The sequence below is a fragment of the Lygodium microphyllum genome, chromosome 16 (assembly GCF_053477565.2).
Source record: "Lygodium microphyllum isolate KBCC chromosome 16, Lygodium_microphyllum_v1.1.10, whole genome shotgun sequence".
NCBI lineage: Eukaryota > Viridiplantae > Streptophyta > Polypodiopsida > Schizaeales > Lygodiaceae > Lygodium > Lygodium microphyllum.
In genome coordinates, this window is record NC_141150.1 from 108,848,408 (window position 1) to 108,872,877 (window position 24,470).

A 24,470-nucleotide genomic window follows, 5' to 3' on the forward strand; every position below is an offset into this window, starting at 1 on the left:
TCTGAGAAATCCACTGCAGAAGCTGCTTTGGGGGAACATCAACACCCAAAGGGTATCCAAGATGCCTGACAATGGAACCTCGAGGAACAACCAGACCCTGCCGGTCCAAGGACTGCAAATCCGACTCCGTGCAGCTTAGAATGGCTGATTTGAGCGCATTGATACGAAGGCCTGACGCCTGACCAAAGAGACCCCAAACATCCAATGCTTTTGGAAGGTTATCCTTGTCCGCACGCAAAATCATAAAAGTATCATCCGCCAGGGATTGGCTAATGAAGTGTTGTCCTGTAGGAAGCGACAGTCCGGCCAACTGGGAAGAGGCGGCCATATGTGATAACATGGAAAGAACTGGATGTGTCGCAAGGGCAAAGAATAAAGGGCTCAAAGGGCACCCCTGTCTGACAGAACGGGCAAGGACAAATGGCTCAGTAACACCTCCGTTCAGCATGACTCGCGAAGACGCCGCAGCACTAATGGTGTAGATCAGACGAGACATCCGAGCACCAAAGCCCATAGCAGACATAAGGTCAGCAACGAAGGACCAGTCCAGATAGTCAAAAGCCTTTTCCAGGTCCAGTTGAATCAGTACCACCTCCTGATTAGAATGGCGAGCATAATCAATGGCCAATTGGGCATTCAAAACATTGTGTAGAATATTTCGGCCCTTAATGAAACCATACTGGAGAGGGTGCACAAGGGCAGGGAGATGCTTATGGAGCCGATTCGCCATTACTTTGGAAAAGATTTTGTACATTGAACCCATCAAAGAAATGGGGCGCCACTGTGTAAACTTAGATGGCGAAGGAACCTTTGGAAGCAGTTTAATAAGTCCTTGTTTCCATGAGGGAGGCATGATCCCCGTTTCCCACACCTGCTGAAACAAAGCCTGCAATGGTTTCGCCAGTTGGGTAGCGAAAGCTTCAAAGAACTCATTGGTGAGACCATCCCAACCCGGACTTTTATCTTTGGGCAAGTGTAACAAGACATCCATAACCTCTGCTTCACCAATATCTGACTCCAGAGTAGCTTGCATGTCCTGCGGAAGCTGATTGCGGACCACGTCATAAAAAACCGAACGGGCCTGAGTAATTTGGGCTGAAGGTGGAGAAGCGGAACCGAGAAGGTCACGGAAATAATTCCTGCACATATGCACAATAGTCTGTGGATCCAGGATAAGGTGACCTTGTGCATCCTCGAGTCTGGTCATATTCTCTTGAGCAGGAGAGGCATGGAGAGCTCGAAAGAACTTATGGGTCTGACATGCACTATCTTGCAAAGTCTCTGTCAGATGTTGCAATTTGGCCTGCTGATACGATTTTAACTGGAATTCTTTAATAAGATCGGCCACCCGCATGGCCAGTGCAAGCAGAAATGCATCATCCGGAGTGTCCACCAGCAAGGAGCGAACCAAAAGCAGCAGGTCCTCCGCTGCCTGTCGACGGCGCCGACAAAGAGAGGCATGATAGATCCCATATTGCCGAGCAACCCGCTGCACATTAGAGAGCAATCTTTCAAATGACGCAGTGCCCTGAGAGGAAAAGTCCAAGAAGAATCTGTCAAGCAATTGCTGCATATAGCCCTGAAAAATTGTATGCTTTAAGTAGGACGAGTTGAAACGCAAAGGGAGTCTCTCCAAAAATTGCTTGAAAGGGGCAATGGGTTGTGCAAGCAACTCGAACTGCAGAGGGAAATGGTCCGACAAGACATATTGCTGCAACACTTTTATTTCGAGCATCTCAGGCAGAAAATCATCATTCTGCATGATATATATACGGTCCAACCGCGACCATGTTGTGGCATACTGGGCCGAATGGAAAGTAAAGCCTGGAGAAGACAGGTGTAGCCAGGACCAAAGATCTTGCTTAAGAACAGCAAGAGCCAACCCTTGCCACATACGACTTTTCGGCGCATCCATGACCGAGTGCTCCGATGTAGACTGGGAAGAATCAACACACATATTGAAATCCCCCATGAAGAAGCCCCGTCTGCCAAGTGACAAGGAAGTCTGCAAAGTCTGCCAAAGCTCCCGGCGAGAGAACGAATCATTCGGAGCATAGAGGCCAAGTAACCATAGGATTTCCCCTTCGAATAAGATTTCAACAACCAAAAAGCGGCCATGAACATCATTTTTAATAAGAACAGGCTGATATTTGGCATGTACAATCATGAGCACACCCGAATAATGCATGGCCTGTGTTCCTGCATAGAACAAACGAAAACCATGGCAATCCACAACTTTACCGGCGTCACTGTGACTCTTGTGCTCAACAGCGCACAGGACATCCCACTGATTCTCATACAATGCAATCCACATGGCATGTTGCTTGTGGCGAGAACAAATTCCTCGCACATTCCACGTGGCTATTTTCATGTGTATACAAAACACAATCAGGTATGAGGCACAGCTTGCCTCGATTTGACTTTGTCGGCGAGAATGTCCAGGACTCCCTCATCCAAGAAATCCGCCAACACCGCAAAAGAGTTCTGAGGACCAGATTTAGAAGTAGACGGCATATCTGCTTGCTTGGGGTTGGAACGTGGGTAACGACGGTCCCACGGAGTAATGACGCTGCCTCTGGTATCAAAAGCCAGCTGTGCAGGTGGACCCTTTAGACGATCCGAATACATTTTCCTGGCGGGCTGATGACGCGGAGCTGAAGAAACCATAGCAGGAGCAGAGCGCTCGGAAGACATCATTTCCTTCCTGCGCATATAGGTTCGCATGGAATCTTGTGAGGTAGTTGGCACAGTACTCTCCATGCCAGCACCAATCCTGTTGCCTTTTTTGGCACGTACTTCAACCCAATCAGTGGCACGGGAATCCGGACCCGAAACCTGTTGTTTACCTTTGGCCAGGACTTGGGACGGGTGGATAGTATCCAACGACGGAGCATCACACACCATATCTTCCATGGGCGGAGCAACATGTGCCGCATCTGAAACGTGTTGTTGCTCGAGGCATTCAGCCATAAAGTGCCCCAACTGTCCACAAGAAAAGCAATGGCCTGCAAAATTGCCCCATTTCAAACGAAAATGTAACGGATGCATGCCAGAGCAGTTGAGGCGTAACCACGCAGGCCGTTTCCTTGCAGTATCCCATAACATGCACAAGCGGTTGCGATTCACAGCCCTGAGACTGGGAGGGACCAGAACCGTGCCCACAGCGGCCATAGCATCCTTCAATAGCGGCCAATAAACAGCCGGAAAATTTTCCACTTCTACCCACACAGGGCATTCACGTTGCAGGAGGCGCTGGAAATCTGCCATCGGGCGCCATGGAACCACATGAACCAACCGACGATCAAAAAACAAAGGCAATTTAGACAGGAGAGCAGCACGGTGCGTCTCTGTTTTCAAGAGGACCTCAAAAAAACCTCGGGATCCAACAAAAATCTCTTCCACACATTCCCCTTGTAGCAGACTCTGCAGCCATTGGCAAATATGGGAAAGCAGCGGGATTCGACCAGTGAAGAAGAGTATCACCGCGCGATCATAAAATACCGAAAAGGAGCGTAGGACAGTTTTTGGGTCGACGGTAGCTTCCAGAACATCGTCTGGAGCAGAGTCAGAGAAGGCTTCCTGATTATGTTGAACATATTCACCAAGCAGGGTGTTGGCAAATTCCAACAGATGCTCCCAGTCCACCTCCTGAGAGTCCACAGGATCCGAAGCAACCTGCGCATAGGAACGATCCGGAGTAACACCTATCTCTTCCGGGGTATGCTTGGTACGTTTACCCGCAGGCTGGATGTCAGGACCCGGGGGCAATTCTTCAGTGCACAGAACCATATCCTCCGGTTCCTCAGCATCAGAGTCCGGGCCAAGTGCTGCCACCGTTTGATCTATGAAATCCAGATCCAAACCAGCCATCGTGTATGACGAGCTGTTCTCGAAGAAGGATTGACCGACAGTGCAGATCAGGACCGCTCTCTCTCTCTCCCTCTTTCTCTCTCTCTCGCTGTGTACAAAGCAGGAGGCACGCTATCCTAGACGCTGCCTCTCTGACGATGGTCAGGTTTAGGGTTTTACAGGAGCTGGGCGCCTCTGCACGAAAGGAGGAGCACACGCAGGCAGAGCCTCGAACAGCAGCACAGGTGAAGTTGGCGGGGCGGCTGCAGACGTTTCAGCGGGACAGGCAGTAGACAAGGCAGAACGAAACAGGGCGATGTGCAGGGCTGAGACGTAACAGACGTGGAGCTACGTGACTGAAGGGCGACGGCACGAATCCCCGCGCCCAGGACAGACGACTGACGGGCCAGGGCGAGAGCAGGGACAGGACTGGGCGGCGTGGCGACAGGGCACCGTGACTCGTAGACGAGGGGGCGCGCAGGCGTCGGGGCAGGCAGGCGACTAGGCGTGCAGCGAACGGGCCGCTCAGGCGACAAGCTCGCAGACGACAGGACACGACGGCAGTCAGACGACGACGGGGCGCGACGGGCAGTCAGGTGACGACGCGACGGGCAGTCAGGTGACAGGGCGCGACGGGCAGTCAGGCGTCGGGCAGTCAGACGGTGCGACGGGGCACGCAGGCAACAGGGCACCATCGCTCACGCTCGCTTCTCTCTGCTCCTTCTCTCTCTCTCTCTCTCTCTCTCTCTCTCTCTCTCTCTCTCTCTCTCTCTCTCTCTCTCTCTCTCTCTCTCTCTCTCTCTCTCTCAAAACTAATCCAAATGCCCTCCAATTTTTCCGAGGTCTCCCTATTTTTTCTAGCATTTTTCGGAGAGTTACCAGCATTTATTGTTGGTCGGCCAGCATTTATGGCCCTATAAGTGCAGGTTGGCCAGTTTTTTGGTCTTTTGGCTATTTATAGCCACACCACCCACTTAGCAGATACACATACTCTTCAGCCTTCAATCTTCCATTTGCAAGCACACACTCCGACAATCCATGCTTGGTGCTACCATCGTTATCAACTTGATCTAGCACCCTCACTCACACTTTGGGCCATTGTATCAGCATTCTTCTTCAGTCAGTGCAGTATTCTTCCTTCATCTACTACTTCCTCTCTTTCTCTCTCTCTGATTCTCTTTGTGTTCATGTTTCTCTTCCGTTGCACTCTCACATGGTATCATCACCTAATTGAGGAGATAGTCTCGAGATTTCTTCAAAGAGCAGGTTTTCATTGCGGACGAGCAGCCCAAATTTATTGAATGCAGATTTTCAACCTCTGTTTGCTGCATTCACAGCCTGTACAAGTGGTCCTAGTTTGACATTCCTAGCAGCCAAGTGACTTCTCTAGAAAGCTAGGCAACGCCATCTCGGATCAAGCAACAGCATCTAGACAAACATCAAGCAGCCCTTGTTTCCTGCGTTTTGCTGAAAACACAAATTCCCTGCTGTAGGCGAATGCTTCCTGGCTTAGGCAACCCCCTTCTTTGGGCAAGCGATAGCTCTTTCTTGACAGACGACACATCTACAATTCATAAGCTGACTGCCTTCCATCTCCCGTGCTCTCTCTATCAAAACACAGCTTTTTGGGTAATTGCATGATCAAAGATGTCTTACCAATTCACGAGCTTTGATGACTCAGAGGAGGAGCTTCTTTCTAGATGCTCTTTTGGGCGGAGACACGATTATCACAATGATAGTTGGAAAGAGGAGTCCCCTGTTTGCACCTGTCCCCCTTGTATTCATCTACAGAAGGCTCCGTCCGAAGTGAAGATGTCGTCCTTGATACCTTCGGTACAGATGCATCTCTTACCTTCATTACCTAAAGAAGAAAAACTCAAATGGTTCAAACTATTCGTTGTGGTTGTGTTAGGTGGAGTGCATACTTGACACCTTTGATCTTTGGGCTCTTGTTTTTTATTCTATCCCACATACTAAGGAGAATCCAACAAATGGGACTTCCGTGGATCAAGCAACCTTGTGGGATTGGCTCAACTCTCAAGCCTGATCCTTTCTCTTTATGAGTTTGCAGGATTCTGCCCTTGTGCATGTTCACAGGTTGAAGACCACCGCCGAAGTGTGGAAGAAGCTTGCATCTTTGTATCAACACAAGACGTTTGCCCACAAGATTTCCCTTGAGAAGAAGTCGCAGATGCTCAGTCTTGATGATTCCTCCTCTATGAAGGAGCACATCAAGAAGATGGAGGACATGAGAGGTGAGCTTGCATCTCTTGGTCGGATGATATCCTCTGCAGATATGGCTATGATCCTTTTGACGCAACAGGCATCTCCTCAATTCCATGTCTTCTACACCGACCCATCGAGGATGCGTAAGATACTCTTATTTTGGGGGGGAGGGGGGGTGTGCTTTCACCACTTGTCTTGGAGCATGACAAGCAACTCAGAGAGGTTGGGGCTAGTGGTTTTGGCTCTACCAAGGCATTTACTACAAGTATATGTGGAGGGACGAAGAAGAAGGTGCAAGCCAAGGACAAGAAGCAGGAGGATAAGAAGGATGAGAAGAAGGAGAATAAGCCCAAGTGCCCACACTGCGAAAAGGGCACTCATCCCAAGGAGAAGTGTTGGCAAAACTACCCCCATTCAAAGCCAAAGGAGCAAGATTAGAAGGATACCAAGGCTGCCCCCACGACAACAAAGTCTATCTATGTGCATGTATTTACCGAGGAGGATACTGCTCTTAGTTCTTCCACAAGCCTTGGCTCATTGACGGTGGGGCCTCTTCTCACATGACCTAATACAGACACAATTGGCTTCAAGACCCGAGTGCTAGAGGGGGCACATTGTTGACAACTCTATCATTCTCGTTCGAGGAGTTGGAACTGTTCCTTTATTGCCAGGCAAGCAGTCTTCTTTGGCCAAAGTTCTCTATGTACCAAATTTAGGTTTTAACCTCTTGTCTATTCATGGTCTTACATAGCTTGGTACCCACATGGTCTTTACACAAGATGCGGTGACAATGGTTCAATCATTATGTGTGGCCTTATTTTCTGGAGTACAAGAGCGAGACATACTCCCGTTTCTACGAGTGGAACGTGTTTGTGGAGACATAGACTACTTCCAAAGTCCGTGGCGTACAACTCATGAGCAGATCACGGTGGAGAGTTTACTTCTTACCTTTATTCTCAATTTTGCAAGGATCACCGCATTCAAGTGAAATATACCCATCCGAATACACCTTCAAAGAATGGTATGGTGGAACATGTGACTCGGACCATGCTCGAGATGGCCCAATCGATGTTGAAGCATCAGGGTCTTCCTCATACCCTTTGGGTTAAGACAGTGACTGGTGCGGTTCACATGCACAACTACTCCATGACTTCTACGTTACAAGACATGACTCCCTGATGTAGGCTTTCTTTGGTCAAAAGCCCTCCGTGTCCCACTTCTGCATCTTTGCATGCAATGCATTTGTTCATGTGGACAAGAAGAATAGGAAAATAAAGCTTGACTCAAAGTCCACGAAGCTCATTTTCATGGGCTACAATGCTACCACGAAGGGCTACCGACTCTATGACCCGATGACATGGAAGCTTAAGGTGAGTAGGGATGTGATCTTCGATGAGGTTGTGGCCTCCGAGGATCTTATTAATGGTTCTCTTACAAGTGATTCTTTGTCGTCAATTGGCCCTCACCCACCCTCAATTCCTCTACTTCCTTCTAGGTTGCACCTTAGCACCCCTTCTTCGCCTTCAGCTCCTCCCTCTCCTCCTTTTTCACTCTCTACCCTAGCTTCCCTGCCACCTTTTATGAATGCAATTACTTCTTATTCTTCGTTGCATACTTCCACCACTTCCCTTTGGTGAGGGGGAGTCCCTTCCCCAAATAGGTACATTGCAAGTATCGAAGGCTACTCAATCTCCCTCGCAGCAGGATAAGCTTATTCAGATTCCTCGTTGATATCGACAACTCATGTAGGATTCATGTGTTATTCACTTTCCTGCTTCTCCTACAAATCCACGCAGATCAACTTGCTTATAGGCCTACCGGAATAGTTCACTATGTGTAAACTATGCTCACAAATTCTTCATGACAATGAGCCTACTACAGTTGAGGAGCCTCTTGCACACAATATTTGGTGTCAAGCCAAGTAAGAGGAGCTCAATTCTATCAAGCATAATCAAACTTGGGAGTTGGTTCCATGTCCCCTAAGCGGAAGGTGATAGGTGTAAAGTGGGTCTATGAGACCAAGTATCTTGCAAATGGTTCCGTGAACAAGCACAAAGATAGGCTTGTTGCCAAGGGTTTTGCTCAAAGGGCAAGTTTAGACTATGTTGAGACTTTTGCACCTATGGCTCAAATGTCTAATATTCGGGCTATACTCAGGAGGTTGATCGTACTTTGGAAATTTTGCAACACAAGTTTGATATGACGAATCTTGGGATCCTCCACTTATTCCTTGGATTGAAGATCTATCAAATGGCACAATGCATTTTTATTTCACAACATAGGTACATTACCAAGCTTCTCTAAGAGTTTGGTATGGTCAATTGTCGACCAATTTCTTGCCCCATGGACCTGGGGACCAAGCTTTTGGCAGCCGAAGCTTCCCCTACATATGCCACCCATTCTAGCTATCTTATTGGCTCCCTTATCTAGCTTATTCACACTCGGCCAGACACTTCTTTTGTTGTGAAATTGTTGTCTTCTTTCATGAATACTCCCACTCAGAAGCATTGGAGAGCAACCTTACACGTTCTTCGTTATTTACAAGGAACTTGATCCTACAAGATCATGTGTAGAGAGAGGGTTACTATCTCTGGTTCAAGTGATTCTGACTGGAAAAGTGATGAGGATTCAAGATAGTCCACTACAGGTTATGCCTTCTCCCTTGGATCGGGAGTTATCATCTTATGGACCACCAAGAAGTAGCCTACTATGGCCCTTTATTCTATAGAGGCAAAATATCATGCATTATGTTCTACAACTATGGAGGCGGTTTGCCTTCGCCGCATATTGGTGGAGATTGGCTTTCCTTAGCCTGAACCTATAAAGCTACTTGTGGATAGCCATAGTGCTCTAGCTCTCGCGAAACCCTATATTTGATGCACACATGAAGCATATTGAGGTTCAATATCACTATGTTCAAGAGCGGATGGTGGATTCTGAGTTAGCGGTAGCCTACTATCCCACAGAGGACAACCCAATAGATCTCTTCACGAAGCCTTTGCCCACGGCTTCTATGCTTCATCACATGAGGTTGTTGGCTATTCAAACACTCCCAGAATCTGCAAGAGGGTGTTAGACTGCCTATGTTAGTCATGTCAATCCATCATCTTTTGGTTGTGAGCTCTTGTTAGAGCTCCTATGAGACATAGGAGTTTCGGTAGTTTAGGTACATTTTCTTCAATTGTCTAATGCTTGTGTGCATTCCCAAGCTAGTTTCCGCTTTTCACAGTCTACCTACACCTGTCGGACGTTGTCATTGTCATTTGGGATTTTTTCGGTGCCTCTATTTTTTTTTGGCAATTTTTGGAGAGTGACCAGCATTTATTGCTAATCAGCCAGTATTTATGGCCCCTATAAAGTGCAGATCAGCCAGTTTTTTGGTCTTTTGCCTATTTATAGCCACACCCCCCACATGGTAGATACACACACTCCTCATTCTTTAGTCTTCCATTTGCAAGTGCACACTCTAACACTCTGTGCTTGGTGCTACCATCGTTATCAACTTGATCAATGCCCTTACTAACACTTTGGGCTGCGTGCAGAGACTAATCAATCATCCCCATTGTATCAACATTCTTCTTCAGTCAATGCAATATTCTTCCTCTCTCTCTCTCTCTCTCTCTCTCTCTCTCTCTCTCTCTCCGTGTTTCTCTTCCGTTGCACACACAACTTTGGCAATTTGAACGGGGAATCCATCATCACATATGCTCAGAGGCATTTTTGACAAGATGGTCATGCATGCTATTGTGACGCATTGTTGATAAACACAAAGTGCAATTATGATTCTTCTCTATTTTTAGGTTCGGATACAATCAGCATCGCATCAAGTTCACTCCGAGGCACCTTGGTGGTGGCTTAATCACCCATTGCTTGGGTATCCATGGTCCGATTCTAGAGATCTTTGTTGTATAGACTATGATAAGTCATTATCATTATATCATTGTATGGTATCAAATCACCCATGATCTTAAAGAGGGTGTTACTAGTATAGTCAGCTCATGTATGAGTTTGGGCATGTGGTTTATTGGGTCAAATATTGTAGTGATTTTTAGGCATTGTTCATATGTCATGATTATGGTGATTTTAGCATTTACTACTAGCCAATCAGCATTTAATGTTGACAGATCTAATCACATTTATGGCATATTTTTGCCCTATATATTCAAGCTCCCTCCTCTACAATCATTCACTCATCATTTGTAGATTCCAATGCAAGTCTTGCTAGAAAGAGGGAGGCGGTGCCAATGCCACATAGCCAGTGACTCATTGTTGTATACAATTGCCTCCTATTTGATATATGGATTCCATTTTCCCAACATATATATACATCCTCCCTTTGCAATGTTCTTTTGATTTCCTCAGTTTTCTCTTTTCTCTCATGTTGTGCAATCTATTACAACAGTCTTCTACACTTCCATCGCTACACCCACTTCTAACATTCTTTTACTTAAAGGTAGAGGCAACCCGATGGGACTCCCCTATTGAACCACTTGCTGCCCCTACTCACAACCAAAGTAATTATCTTCTTCTTTTTTGCATACCTGTAGATATCCTCGAGCAAGTGTGACTGATTGCGGAGCACCTCGTTTTGGTGGTCCAACAGAAATCCGAAAAGGTATCGCATGTAAAGCAATACTTGACAATTATCCAAGGTATCGCATGTAGAGCAATGCCAAGGCCTTTGTTTAATGTGAAAAATCTTTGAACTCTTGTGAATATGTAACCAAGCTCTTTTCCCCCACATCTAGCTCAAATAACTTACGGAAATTTTCAATCCGATTATCAATCACAAAACACTTTCAAAAAATGGATTGAAAATCAACCCATGTCTCCAGCTTGGGGCATACCCCTGCCCATCAAGCATACGCCTTTCCATGTAACATGATTTGTATCTATTCAATAGTTGAGTCATCGAACTGATACAAATCAAAATACATGGTCTATTTGACCAGCCATGAATCGATATTTGTCCCATCAGATTCTTTCTTCTCCCCCTTAAAGGGGTCAAGTTGGAGTTGAAGAAGCAACATCCTCACGGCTGCAAGTATAAACAGAAAATGGGGAGTGCATAGCTTGGCCAATTGCCATTTCATGTCCTTAACTTGAGCTTGGAGAATCGCCACTAGCAATGAATCCCCATATGATTTGAAGGAAAAAGATACTTCAATATATTGCCCGTACATGTGTTCGGGTTGGAGTTGAAGAGGCAACATCCTCATGGCTGCAAGTATAAACGGAAAATGGGAAGAGCATAGCTCGACCAATTGCCATTTCATGTCCTTAATTTGAGCTTGGAGAACCGCCACTAGCAACGAATCCCCATAAAATTTGAAGAAAAAAGATGCTTCAATATGCTGCCCGTACATGTGTTCGGGTTCAAGAGAAGCCAAACGGGCATTCTCCATGCGTTGAGGTTCGGTAGGAATGGGTGCATTGAAATGAGATACACCACACAAAGTAATGACGGTGAGAGAGAATATATAAGTTGAGAGAAAATAAGAAGACTGAAAGACCATGCAAGAATGTATGCTGATCAAAATTAAAAGAGACACAACGGAATAAGAAGAATAGGACTACAAACAAAGTGCATTTAATGCAGATTTGTACAAACCCTTTTTTTTCTTTTGGGAAAGCAGGAGGCAACTAATAGGTTAGATTCCAACTTTTAATTAAAGGTTCAATCTATCAAGACGAAAAGAGACAGAGAGCTACTTTTAGGAAATGTGACCTCTTAGAAGAAAAAATGAATATGCAACCTCTCAATCTGGATCAATCAGGGCACCTGAATTGACAAAATTGGTTCTCCACTCTACGTCTCTCACATAGGCAATCTAGAGACATCAAAGCCTCCACATCTCCTACCCATTGACCATAGCAACTAGTTTTGCAGTCATCAAATGAATCGTCCAATTTCAAACACATAGCCAACCTCATGGTCGACTACCCCCCTCTTTCTATCTCTGTTCATTCCATCTCTGCCTCCCCATCCGGGTTGACTAGGCCTCTCCCATCTGCGCAAAGAATCTCTTTTTTTTCGTAACTGCGCAAAGAATCTCTTTTTTTTTTCGTAATGCGCAAAGAATCTCTCTCTCTCTCTCTCTCTCTCTCTCTCTCTCTCTCTCTCTCTCTCTTTTTCGTAAAAGGTAATTATATTAATTACGAAAAAAAATACAAGATTACTGGATTACAAGATACATGATGACACAAAGCCATCATGTGAAGAGGTTTTCTCTTTCTCTCTCTCTCTGTTTTTTCTGATTACAAGATACACGAGGGCCCTAGGCCAACGTGTGGGGAAGCCCCGTAGTAATGTACTGAAAAGGTTACACCAATCATGGCAACGACCCAGAGGCAATTGCCATATGCCACGGATGCAAATCCTCCCGAGGGAGCAAGTCGGAGTGTCGGATGATATCTAGCTGCCAATGCAAGAGCCCTTTAAGCCTGGCAATATGTCGGGGTACATTAGAGGCCGAATCAAAGAGAAAAGCATTGCGCGTGGTCCAAATGTGCCAGCATCCCCAATATCTGAAAAAGTGAAATAAGATCTTCTCATGCAACTGTGGCGGTGCGGGATACTTCGGGCGCACAAAAACCCAGTCGAAAGGAGATAGCGAGGATCCCACCACCGCGCGCCAAATGTGCGACAAGAGTGACCAGATATTCTTGGCGAGCGGGCAAGAGAGAAAACGATGTCGGGCCGATTCCGCCGGTGTGGTACAGAAGAAACAATTGCCATTCGAGATGCGACGCTTGGCAAGGGCCGAGGCCAGAGGAAGACCACCAATCATCACCCGCCAAAGAAAAACCTTGCATTTGAAAGGTGTCTTATTTAGCCAGCCCTCCATCAGCGTTTTCTGCCACCATGACAGCGATTTCCGCAGGTCCCAAACAGTGTTAGCTTTCTCTCCCAGCCATTGGTGATCTTGAACAAGAAGATGATACACCTGATTAGTAGAGGCCTTTTCCAGACTCAGGCGGCCTGCAAGGTCCCAGTCCTGCCAAGGGCGATCCACAGTCAAGGCAGGAAAGGGTTGCCGACCCTGAAGCTTCGACGAAAGCTACTCCCATAAATCACGGTATCCACGCGGGATCTGAAAGAGTCGCCGAGCAGTCCGAAATGATACGAGGACATTGCGAGTGGCAAGGGTAGCATCCGCAACCGACGTCACACCTAACCGGGCCATCCGATTAAATCTTGGTCTGAGTTGATGTTTATCTTCCCATGAAAGGAGTCTCGATACTGCCAACAATTCCAGCTGAAAGGAGTTGGTCTGCAAGCGGTCCCCTACTGGGTGCCAACGGGCCTTTTGGAGCACCACTTTCCAAGAGCCGACCAAGTGCAGTAACAAAGAGGAAGAGGGACTGGAAACACGAGAGTCAGCATTAAGGACATGCCACCAGGAGGCCCGAAGCCGTGTGTTGCCATGGCGGAGCCCGCTGTCCTCAAGAAAATAACGGGCTATGATGGTCCATGGGTGATGATCCACACACATGGCACGAAAAAGGGACCAACGGAGAGCTAACATACGAGTGTGTGCATCCAAAATAGCTCCGCCACCCATGCGCTTAGGGGTACATGCGTGCGACCATGAAATCCAGGAAATGCCGGCCTGCAGTGAATCCTTCTTCCATAGCATGAAACGGATGGGATGGGTGAGGGCCTTCAAAGTAGTAGGCGTCCATGGCAACAAAGGCAGGAAATACGTTAGCATTGGAAGCATGATTGTCTGGGCCACTTTGTGGCGGACATGGAATGGCCACGCTTGCGACTTCCAATACATAAACTTCGCCGCCAATTTTTGTGAAATCCACTCCAGCAGGGCTTTTGGCCGTACATCCACCCCCAATGGGTATCCAAGATCCCTGACAATGGAGCCACGGGAAACCACCTGGCCTTGCCAGCCTAAGGACTGCAAATCAGGCTCCGTACAACTGAGAATGGCTGACTTAAGGGCATTGATGCGAAGCCCAGAGGCCTGACCAAAGAGTGTCCAAACATCTAATGCCCTTCGAATGTTGTCCCTGTCCGCCTGCAAAATCATAAAGGTGTCATCAGCCAAAGATTGGCTAACGAAGTGCTGACCCAACGGAAGAGACAGCCCGGCCAGCTGAGCAGAGGCTGCCATGGAGGATAACATTGAAAGGACCGGGTGAGTCGCCAGGGCAAAGAAGAGAGGGCTCAAAGGACAACCCTGTCTGACCGAGCGTGCAAGGACAAATGGCTCTGTAACTCCACCATTAAGCATAACTCTGGAGGAAGCCTCAGCACTAATGGTGTAGATCAATCGGGACATTCGTGTACCAAAGCCCATAGCCGACATGAGGTCTGCAATGAAAGACCAGTCCACATAATCAAACGCCTTTTCCAAGTCCAATTGGATCAATACCACTTCCTGACCGGAGTGCCGCGCATAGTCAATAGCCATCTGCACATTTAAGATATTATGCAGAATGTTGCGGCCCTTAATGAAACCATATTGGAGAGGATGCACAATAGCTGGAAGGTGCTTGTGGAGCCGATTCGCCAGCACTTTGGAGTAGATTTTATACATGGAGCCCATCAAAGAGATTGGTCTCCAGTGTTGCAACTTTGACGGCGAAGGGACCTTTGGAATTAGTTTGATAAGGCCTTCTTTCCATGAGGAGGGCATGACCCCCCTTTCCCACACCTGCTGAAACATGGCCACCAATGGCTTCACCAACTGCGTGGCCGAGGTCTGAAATAATTCATTAGTGAGACCATCCCAGCCAGGACTTTTATCATTCGGCAGGTGCAACAAAACGTCCATAACCTCTTCCTCGCAAATATCCGTCTCCAAAGCGGCTTGCATATCAACTGGAACCTACTGGCGGACCAGATGATAGAAGACCGAGCGGGCATGCGTAACCTGGCTAGAAGGCGAGGAAGAGGAACCAAGAAGTTCCATAAAATAGTTTCTGCACATAGTGACAATGGTCTGCGGATCCGTGACCATGCGACCTTCCGAATCCTGGAGTCTGGTCATATTTTCGCGAGCCGGAGACGCATGCAAGGCGCGAAAGAACTTATGAGACTGGCAGGCGCTATCTTGCATTGTGTCCGTCAAGTTGAGCAGCTTGGCCTGTTGATAAGATTTCAACTGAAACACTTGAATAAGATGGGCCAACCGCCTCTCCAGAGACAGCAGAAAATCATCATCAGGGGAATCCAGGAGCAAGGAACGGACCAAGGCCAGTAAGTCTTCTGCTGCATGTCGACGTCGGCGGCAAAGCGAGGCATGATGGATCCCATACTGGCGAGCAACCCGCTGCACATTAGAGAGCAGCCGTGCAAATGAAGGCCAGCCCTCAGAGGCGAAGTCCAATAAGAACCTCTCAATCAGCTGCTGCATATAGCCCTGGAAAATTGAATGCTTCAAATAAGAGGAGTTGAAACGTAACGGGAGCCTATCCAGGAATTGCACAAAAGGTGCAATAGAGTGTGCTCGCATCTCAAGCTGGAGGGGGAAATGGTCCGACAACGCATATTGCTGCAAGACCTTCATTTCCAGCATCTCGGGAAGAAAATCATCGCCCTGCATGATATACATTCTGTCCAGTCGCGACCAGGTAGTTGCATATTGTGCGGAATGAAAAGTAAACCCTGAAAAAGAAGGGTGAAGCCACGACCAAAGATCTTGCTTGAGCACGTGCAAAGCAAAGGAACTCCATACCCGGCTTTCCGGCGTATCCATTACCGAATGCCCTGAAGTGGACTGAGAAGAGTCAACACACATATTGAAATCTCCCATCAAGAACCCCCTTCGGCCGAGTGACATGGAGCCCTGCAAAGTGGACCAAAGATCCCGTCGGGATGCGGGATCGTTCGGAGCATAGAGGCCCAACAGCCATAAAATCTCTCCTTCGAATAAGACTTCGATCACCAGAAAGCGGCCCTGCACATCATTTTTAACAAGGACAGGCTGATATTTCTCATGGACAATCATCAGCACGCCCGAATAGTGCGTAGCATGGGTCCCTGCATAAAACTGACGGAATCCATGACAATCCATCACTTTTCCTGCTTCACCGTGACTTTTGTGCTCAACTGCACACAATACATCCCACTGGTTCTCGTGCAAGTCGGTCCACATGGCATGTTGCTTATGGCGAGAGCAAATGCCTCGCACATTCCACGTGGCTATCTTCATGTATCCTCAAAGAAGGAAGTCAGGAACGAGGCACCTGCTGCCTCGATTTGACCTTTTCCGCGAGAGCATCCAGGACACCCTCATCCAGAAAATCAGCCAATACTGCAAAAGAATTCTGGCGACCTGCTTTGGAGGTAGAAGGGAAATCCACTGCCTTGGGAGAGGGGCGGGGATAACGCCGATCCCAGGGTGTAATAACATTTCCCTTGGCATCGAACGCCAGCTTGGCAGGTGGGCCTCTGGGGCCGTCGGTATAGGCTCTCCTTGGAGACTGATTGCGGGGGCCCGACGGGGCCGTAGGACGCGCAGCCTGCTGTGAAGTGGCCATTTCTTTCCGGCGCGTATACGTGCGCACGGAATCCTGGAAAGCGGGAGGCCCAGGATCCACCAGGCCTGTATCCAACTTTTTACCTTTTTTAGGACGTGCCTCAATCCAGTCAGTGCGATGGGAATCCACACTCAGGACCTGTTGTTTGCCTTTATCCATGACATGAGGAGACTGAAGGGCTTCCTGGGGCGTGGCATCAAGCACCATGTCGTCCTTGGGTAGCACAACCTGCGCATCCTCCGAGGACGATTGCTTTTCAGGGCATTCGGCCATGAAATGCCCCAATTTACCACATGAAAAGCAGTGGCCCGCAAAGTTGCCCCATTTTAAGCGAAAATACAAAGGATGCATACCCGAACAATTGAGGCGAAGCCACGCGGGCCGTTTCCTGGCCGTGTCCCATAGCATGCATAAACGGTTGCGGTTCATCGCCCTGAGGCTTGGGGGAACCAGCACTGTTCCCACAACTGCCATCGCATCCTTCAACATGGGCCAATAGACCGCCGGACAGTTTTCCACCTCCACCCACACCGGGCATTCGCGTTGAAGCAGACGCTGGAAGTCGGCCATGGGGCGCCATGGCACAACATGAACCAAGCGGCGATCAAAGAATAGCGGCAACTTGGACAGGAGCTCAGCGCGATGCGTTTCCGATTTCAGTAGGACCTCATAAAACCCGCGAGGTCCAAGGAAGATCTCCTCAACAGACTCCCCTTGCAATAGATGGTGCAGCCACTGGCGAATATGCGAAAGCACTGGGATCCTGCCAGTGAAGAAAAGTATAACTGCACGGTCATAGAACACGGAGAAGGATCGCAAGACTGATTTGGGGTCCACCGTGGCTTCCAGCACATCATCCGTTCCTGCAACAGAAAAAGATTCGGTATTATGCTGGACATAATCGCCGAGCAGAGTATTGGCGAAGTCCAGCAAATGCTCCCAGTCAATGTCCTGCGAATCCACGGGATCAGAGGCCACTTGCGCGTAGGAGCGTTCCGGAGGACTCATTGGCTCATCAGGCGTATGCTTGGAGCGTTTGCCGGCAGGCGGCTGTTCAGAACTCGGCGGCAACTCCTCCGTGCATGGCACCATATCTTCCGGCTCCTCTGCATCGGAATCAGGGCCAAGGGCTGCCACCGTCCGGTCAAGAAAATCCAAATCCAGGCCAGCCATACTGCTGTCTTCACACAGAGGGCGAGCTCTCTGGTTGACAGGAGGTGAGCGATCTCTCTCTCTCTCTCTCTCTCTCTCGTGAGGCAGAGGTGCACGTCTGTCTGCCTCAGTCGTGGCCTGTCCAGAGATAGTGTAGGTGACGCAGAGGGCAGGGCGCAACCCTAACGATGCAGGTTTACGAGCACGATTCACAGGACTGAAGGGCAGCTGCAGGGGCGACGGCGTGCAGGGACCAGCGACAGCAGGGACCTCGAATCGTAGGGCTGACAGGCGATGTCTGCGACCAGGGCCCGCAGGACAGACGGCCCGCGGCAGGGAGGGGCGGTCTGCCTCAGTCGTGGCCTGTCCAGAGATGGTGTAGGTGACGCAGAGGGCAGGGCGCAACCCTAATGATGCAGGTTTACGAGCACGATGCGCAGGATTGAAGGGCAGCGGCAGGGACCACAGCGTGCAGGGACGACGAGGCTCAGGTGTGATGGCGACAGCAGAGACCTCGAAGCGCAGGGCTGACAGGCGATGTCTGTGGCGAGCTAACAGGCAGTTGACAGGCGACGGCGCCCCAGGATGGATGGCGACGGCAAGGACCCCTGCACGCAGGGCTGGCGGGTGACGACGGCGAGTAGAACCTGACGGGTGACGACGGCGACTAGAACCTGCAGGTCAAACGGCCGCAAGGCCAGCAATACATCATCTCTCCACCTCTCTCTCTCTCTTTTTTTCGTAAAACCTCTCTCTCTCTCTCTCTCTCTCTCTCTCTCTCTCTCTCTCTCTCTCTCTCTCTCTCTCTCTCTCTCTCTCTCTCTCTCTACAATCAAACTCTCACCCAGTGATCAATCTCTCTCATCCTAACTTCTTCACAGCCATTCTCTCTCCCCAACATTAAAATTAAAATTCATAATAGTATTTATCACAACACTTAAACATAATATTAATATAAATATTAATAATCACATTAACGTAAACATCATATGTTAAGATTACAATAATAATTTATCTTACATTAGCATTAAAATTAATGGTAGTATTAATGTTAATTTTTAAATCAACAAAAATTATAGTCAATCAAAATAATTATGCTTATCCGGGCTATAGGATTTCGACTTCCAACAGCAGTCTACCATAGCCCTGGAGGGGCAACTCCCCGGACTTTAATCCTCAGAACCATTCAAAATTCTTGCGCACAAGCATCACCCTAACACAAAACCCAAGCACAAGTACTAGACAAGAAACATACCTTGTCACTATATCCACCACCTACAACATGAGCCCCTCGTGCATGCCCCTCCCACTAGCAATGTCCCATACCACCCTAAACGAGATAAAGACATACCTAAAAGGCATGAACCATCACAGTTTCACGAGCAAAAGAGGTTTTATCCACATCATCAAATCTCGCGTCAAATTGCAAGTTGACGCTCTACTACCAATGAAACGTCCCTCTAGGATCCAACCTACACATGAGACACAACACGCGCCATATCCACAGATAAAAGGGACTAGACATCAAACTTACCTCCCAACCATAAAGCCAAATGGGCTCATTCTCAACCTGGGAGCTAGCAGTACACCAGGTTAAGACCACATCCCAAGGGTTGGCGTCCCATACCATCCCGATATACAAATGCATCGCCCAACACGCCAAGAGTCCAAGAGTGGTGATCACACAACAAAGAATGTGCACAATAGGGCCTTGAGTCTTATAAATAGGAGTCAGTTACCCTAACCCCAAAGTGCCCTAGTGTCTTCACACTAAGTCACTTCCTAACCACTGTGACTAATGCTACTAGTGCCCATCCAGATGTCTGGGGATGTAACAAGGACTCTCCTCCATCATCCTATGCTGCCACCGGATCTGGTACCCTCACTGATACCTTGGGCTGCGTGCAAGTACTGATCAGTCCACATTGTATTCCGCTTTCTTTCAAAGTTCTGTGTGGATTTTCTTCTTCTATTCTCTTCTTTCATTGCAGTCTTTCTCTTCCCTTCTCTCTCCATGTTCAGGTTTCCTCTTCCATTGCACACTCTCACAAGATCTAAGACCCGATTAAGCATTTAGCATGTCACATCAAAACCAATGGACTCATGATGCCTACATATGGCATTATCAGGACACACTCAACTAGAAACTTTGCTCAACAAAATGCTTACATCCACACACACACAAACTTAAAATGCAACAAACCAAACCCGTCCCTGAATTTTATGAGCTCATGCTGAGTTACAGTCAAAGAATCTACAGCAAATGCTAAGGCAAAAAAGCAGTGGTAAAATAACTGAAGAATGTAATATCCAGGCTACTTGAAAAGGGCATTTACCTGCTTAACAAGAGAGGCTGAAAATGATTTGCGTCTCCACAAAATAGATGAAAATCAGAGATCCCTCCTGCTAGAACACAGCATCTGCACGCAATATTTAACATCCAATTGATAACATTCCAATCCTTAAATAATTTTCATAATTAAAAACTCAATATAAGCATGACATAGAAGAAATACTGTAAAGAAAATATCAGCTATACAAAAGCAAGACATAAAGATTTACCATAATTATAGTATTAATATTAATTTTCCAACAAGCACCTAGTCTTGCTGGAAACATTTTCTATTTAAAAATATGGGCTGACTGAACCAGCCAAGCAGCCTATGCATAATGCAGCAGGAATAAGAAGAGACAGAGTACTTAAAGAGATGGAATCTAGCAGGCTTTCCAGCATTGCAATCCTCCACTTGTGTTAAAAACAATTAAATCTGATCACTCATGCACATGGAAATAGTAAGGCTTTTAATCTGAAATAACTCCTCTATGTCCCTACTACACAAAGTGATTAATCAGTGGAACATCAATCAGCTTCAGAACTTTAGAAATAAAATAATCCATGAGGAAGTTGATGTGGGAGATACTTAACAATTTGATCAGCACTTCAAATGACAGACTAGGTTGGCTCTCAACCGAGCTTAAGAATAGGTCGACCAAGCTTTGAGTTCTAAACATCGGCACAACATGCAGATTCCAGTAGGTCAAGTGCTTCGCATGGAATGCTTGTAAGTCATCACTTACCCATTGTATCCCAGTTCAGCAGCAGTAATAGCTGCACGTTGGGCTCTACGACCTTTGGTTGAGAGAAAAACAATCAGTTGGCTCCTGCCAAGGCTCTTAATAAATGGGAAGCGGCTTGCTCGTTCAGAATCAGACATTTGAAATACATTTTTTACCTCTGATTCTGCAACCACACGTGAAGAAATACAATGTTTCAGCTTTAATTGGCTTGCGATGATTTATGATCATGCCACGTTATACACATGAGCACAGTAACATGTCACATATTGAATTAATATGATACATTCAAGCTTTTCAAGATGCTAACCTGGCAGATTTACTGCATTCTTCAAGACGAACGGAGTTGCCCGTACAGCTTCTGGAAACCTTACATCTATAAGAATATGGGGCGTGCAATTTGTATCCACCAGTTTCTGCACTGCTAAAGGGCTCAACGTGCTAAAATGAGGCATGTCACAGGGCCGGAATGGCACTGTATTGATGCGTGGAGCCTGCTTCTGACGGCGTTTGGCAAGGACACTGCGCAGCTGCCGAATACCCCATGCAAGGAGGGCAATTTGGAGCAGGACCGTGAGGGAGCCACCAACATTGTGGATTCGAAGGCGGCCTCTGTCCCTCACTGCATTGCCTGATGATGGTGGTGATGATGATGTTGATGATGATGTTGGCATCTTCGTGTCTGATCTTGCAACACTGCTTCTCTTTGGGACAGTTCTTGCAAGCTGCTCCAGCCCCTCTCCTGGCAACTGCAAGGACGCGTCAATGTCTGTGAGGTCGAAGGTGCGAAAATCGCCCAGAGTGAGCCTTTTCTCATCAGTGTCAAAAAAAAGAAGGGGAGTCTTTCTCTCTCTGTTCTTCGAGAACAAATCTGAGTCATTGTCTCCTGTTTCCGTGAAGCCAGGAGGCTTTCGCTGTTCTACGTCTTGTGTCTCGAAAACAAGGGCATCATCCACACTCTGGTGGTCCTCTTTCTGAGAAATGGATGGAGATTCCTGCAACGAGGGATCATTCTGAACGGTGATGGTTTGTATGCCGTTGTCTACTGGTGATGATGACGCCACGCCTGCATCTTCTGCATTTTCTACTCCTCGAGGCGTGGGCACAGCATCATCTTCACTCGCATCCATTGTCTGCCGGGTTATGCTATGAGCTAACCAGTGTCAGTGCTCGCCGAAAAACGAAGTTTTATGTAATGCAAAGGTTTTAAAAGGAACCTCGTAAATTTAAAGAAGAAGGTTAAAAACCTTGAACTTTAGGAAAACTTTTAGTATAAAAATACAAAATCTATCTATTATTTATTTATTTATAATTTTGATTGTGGATTCGGTTATCTCCAAACCTTCACGATGATCCCTAACCTCCAAGCTATCTCGAACCTCCTAAAACTGGTAAGCTATTCTTGGCTATTACAAATTTGAATGTGAGTTCCATGATCCCCGAACCTCCCACCTATCTCAAACGTCCCAAAAGCGGCACCTCCCAAGCAACTTTTGGCTATGTCAAATTTGAATTCAGGGCCAGGGCTTGAGCCTCCCAAAAGTGTCAACTCCGAAGCCACTTTTTGCTATTTCAAATTCGAATTGAGAACTAGAGTAATAAATGACTAGGTGCTCCACACCTAGATTCTCATGGTGCTTTGAGTTGGTGTTCTCCCAGTACGAAGTCTGAAAGCATATTTCGTGTGGTAAGATAGTTCATGGAAGGTTGATAAAAGGAACATAATCTGAACTTCAAAAGCGATGTTGAATGCAGGAAAATGCAATATATGGGAATGTGGTACTTGTTGATATATAAGGAGTAGAAGACCAACATTAACATGATCGAGCCTAAACTATATCTCCAAAAAACCATTATGACTAGTTCTATATGACTGGTTCTCAAAGTTTCTCAAAGACTTTCTTTTTCTTTTTCTTCTCCTCCTCCTCCTCCTCCTCCTCCTCCTCCTCCTCCTCCTCCTCCTCCTCCTCCTCCTCCTCCTCCTCCTCCTCCTCCTCCTCCTCCTCCTCCTCCTCCTCCTCCTCCTCCCCCCCTCTCTCTCTCTCTCTCTCTCTCTCTCTCTCTCTCTCTCTCTCTCTCTCTCTCTCTCTCTCTCTCTCTCTCTCTCTCTCTCTGTGTATATGTGTTTGTGTGCATATGATACATACGTGTATGTGTGTATGTATGTACATGTGTGTTTACTATGTGTGCATCTATTTGTGTGGTCTTGTAAATGTATGTCCTCTCTCTCATTCTCATTATTTTTATTTTCTCTCATTTCTTGTTCTTCCTCCTATCTCTCATCTGTCTTGATCTCATATGTGTGCATGTTGTGTATCCATGTGTGTACATATGTATTTGTGTGTGTGTGTGTGTGTGTGTGTGTGTGTGTGTGTGTGTGTGTGTGTGTGTAGGTGTGTACGTGTTTGTAAGTATATATTTTATAAATGTATACTCCTCAACTCTTTTTCTCTCTCATATACATATTTAGATGTGTGTGTATATTTATTTTATACATGTCTATCCATTTGTATGGTCTCATAAGTATGTGTACTTCCCTCATAATTTTCTCTCCTCTCTTGTCTCTCCTTTATTTCTCTCTCTCTCTCTCTCTCTCTCTCTCTCTCTCTCTCTCTCTCTCTCTCTCTCTCTCTCTCTCTCTCTCTCTCTCTCTCTCTCTCTCTCTCTCTCTCTCTCTCTCTCTCTCTCTCTCTCTCTCTCTCTCTCTCTCTCTCTCTCTCTCTCTCATCCCTAACATGTGTATATGTGTACGCATGTTTATATATGTTTATGCATGGCATGTATATACATGGATGTATTGGTGTGTGGATGTGTAAGTTTGCATGTGTGTGTGTGTGTGTGTGTGTACGCGCGCGCGCGTGTGCGTGTGTGTGTGCGCGCGCACGCGTGTGTGTGTGTGTGATACATGTGTATATATATGCATATATGTGGGTATGTGTTTACACATATATATACACATATACATGCATACGAGTACACATATTATTTATGTGTTTTTACCCAATTCTTCTCCCACCATACCTTTCAATATTCTCACCTACACACTAGCCTCAAAACTACCCTATGCTCTTGACAAAGAGAGTTGTTGCTACCTTTTCTAGAGGCAAGAAGAGAAGATAGGCAGAATTCCTAGTCCTTGTACAAGAAGAGCAATTGCTCCACTATAGCATCCTAGGAGGCCACCTTCTTGGTAGAGATGTTGAAGAGTGCACATTGTAGTGGATGCCCAAGCCCTACACCCATGTGTTGTTGTACTTCTTGCCTTTAAGCCACATGAATGTGGAGGTTGCAATTAATTAGGCAAAAATCCTTGGAAAGAGAACATGATGTCACTACTCATGAAGCAAGAGGAGTTGTAGCATGGCCATAAATATTAACCTTGCAATGTGTGAATGACTAGATGTTGTAGACCTTAGAATGATCTAAATGTGATGTAAATCTACATGTGAGTGTGGAGAAAAAAACTTATTTGGGCAGGTATGGTTTGTAATAAAGTAAAATTTAGCCTTAGCCCTTGTAAAAGACTTTAGATTATTAAGAGTCCTTATAAAAAGACAAAGGCTTGTCATTGTGTAAGAACTTTTGATCATTTCTCAATTTGCACAATCTAGCTCTTGAGGCTTAAACCTCCCACTAGCCATAGAGGGTGAGTACTCTTCGGACACCTT

The 24,470-nt window shown here is 46.8% G+C and overlaps 1 protein-coding gene across 1 annotated transcript in view; it reads right to left on the reverse strand.

Annotated features, from left to right (window-relative positions):
- The window catches only part of LOC148023223 (uncharacterized), a 38,119-nt gene extending 16,112 nt beyond the window's left edge, over positions 1 to 22,007 (reverse strand). The window contains exons 1-3 of the mRNA XM_087696238.1: positions 21,113 to 22,007; positions 20,806 to 20,968; positions 20,064 to 20,147 (exon numbers count right to left, since the gene is read on the reverse strand). Of these exons, the coding sequence (XP_087552364.1) occupies positions 20,064 to 20,147; positions 20,806 to 20,968; positions 21,113 to 21,932 (1,067 nt within the window). The 5' untranslated portion in view covers positions 21,933 to 22,007. The remainder of the gene's footprint in view (positions 1 to 20,063; positions 20,148 to 20,805; positions 20,969 to 21,112) is intronic.
- Between the last annotated feature and the right edge of the window lie 2,463 nt (positions 22,008 to 24,470).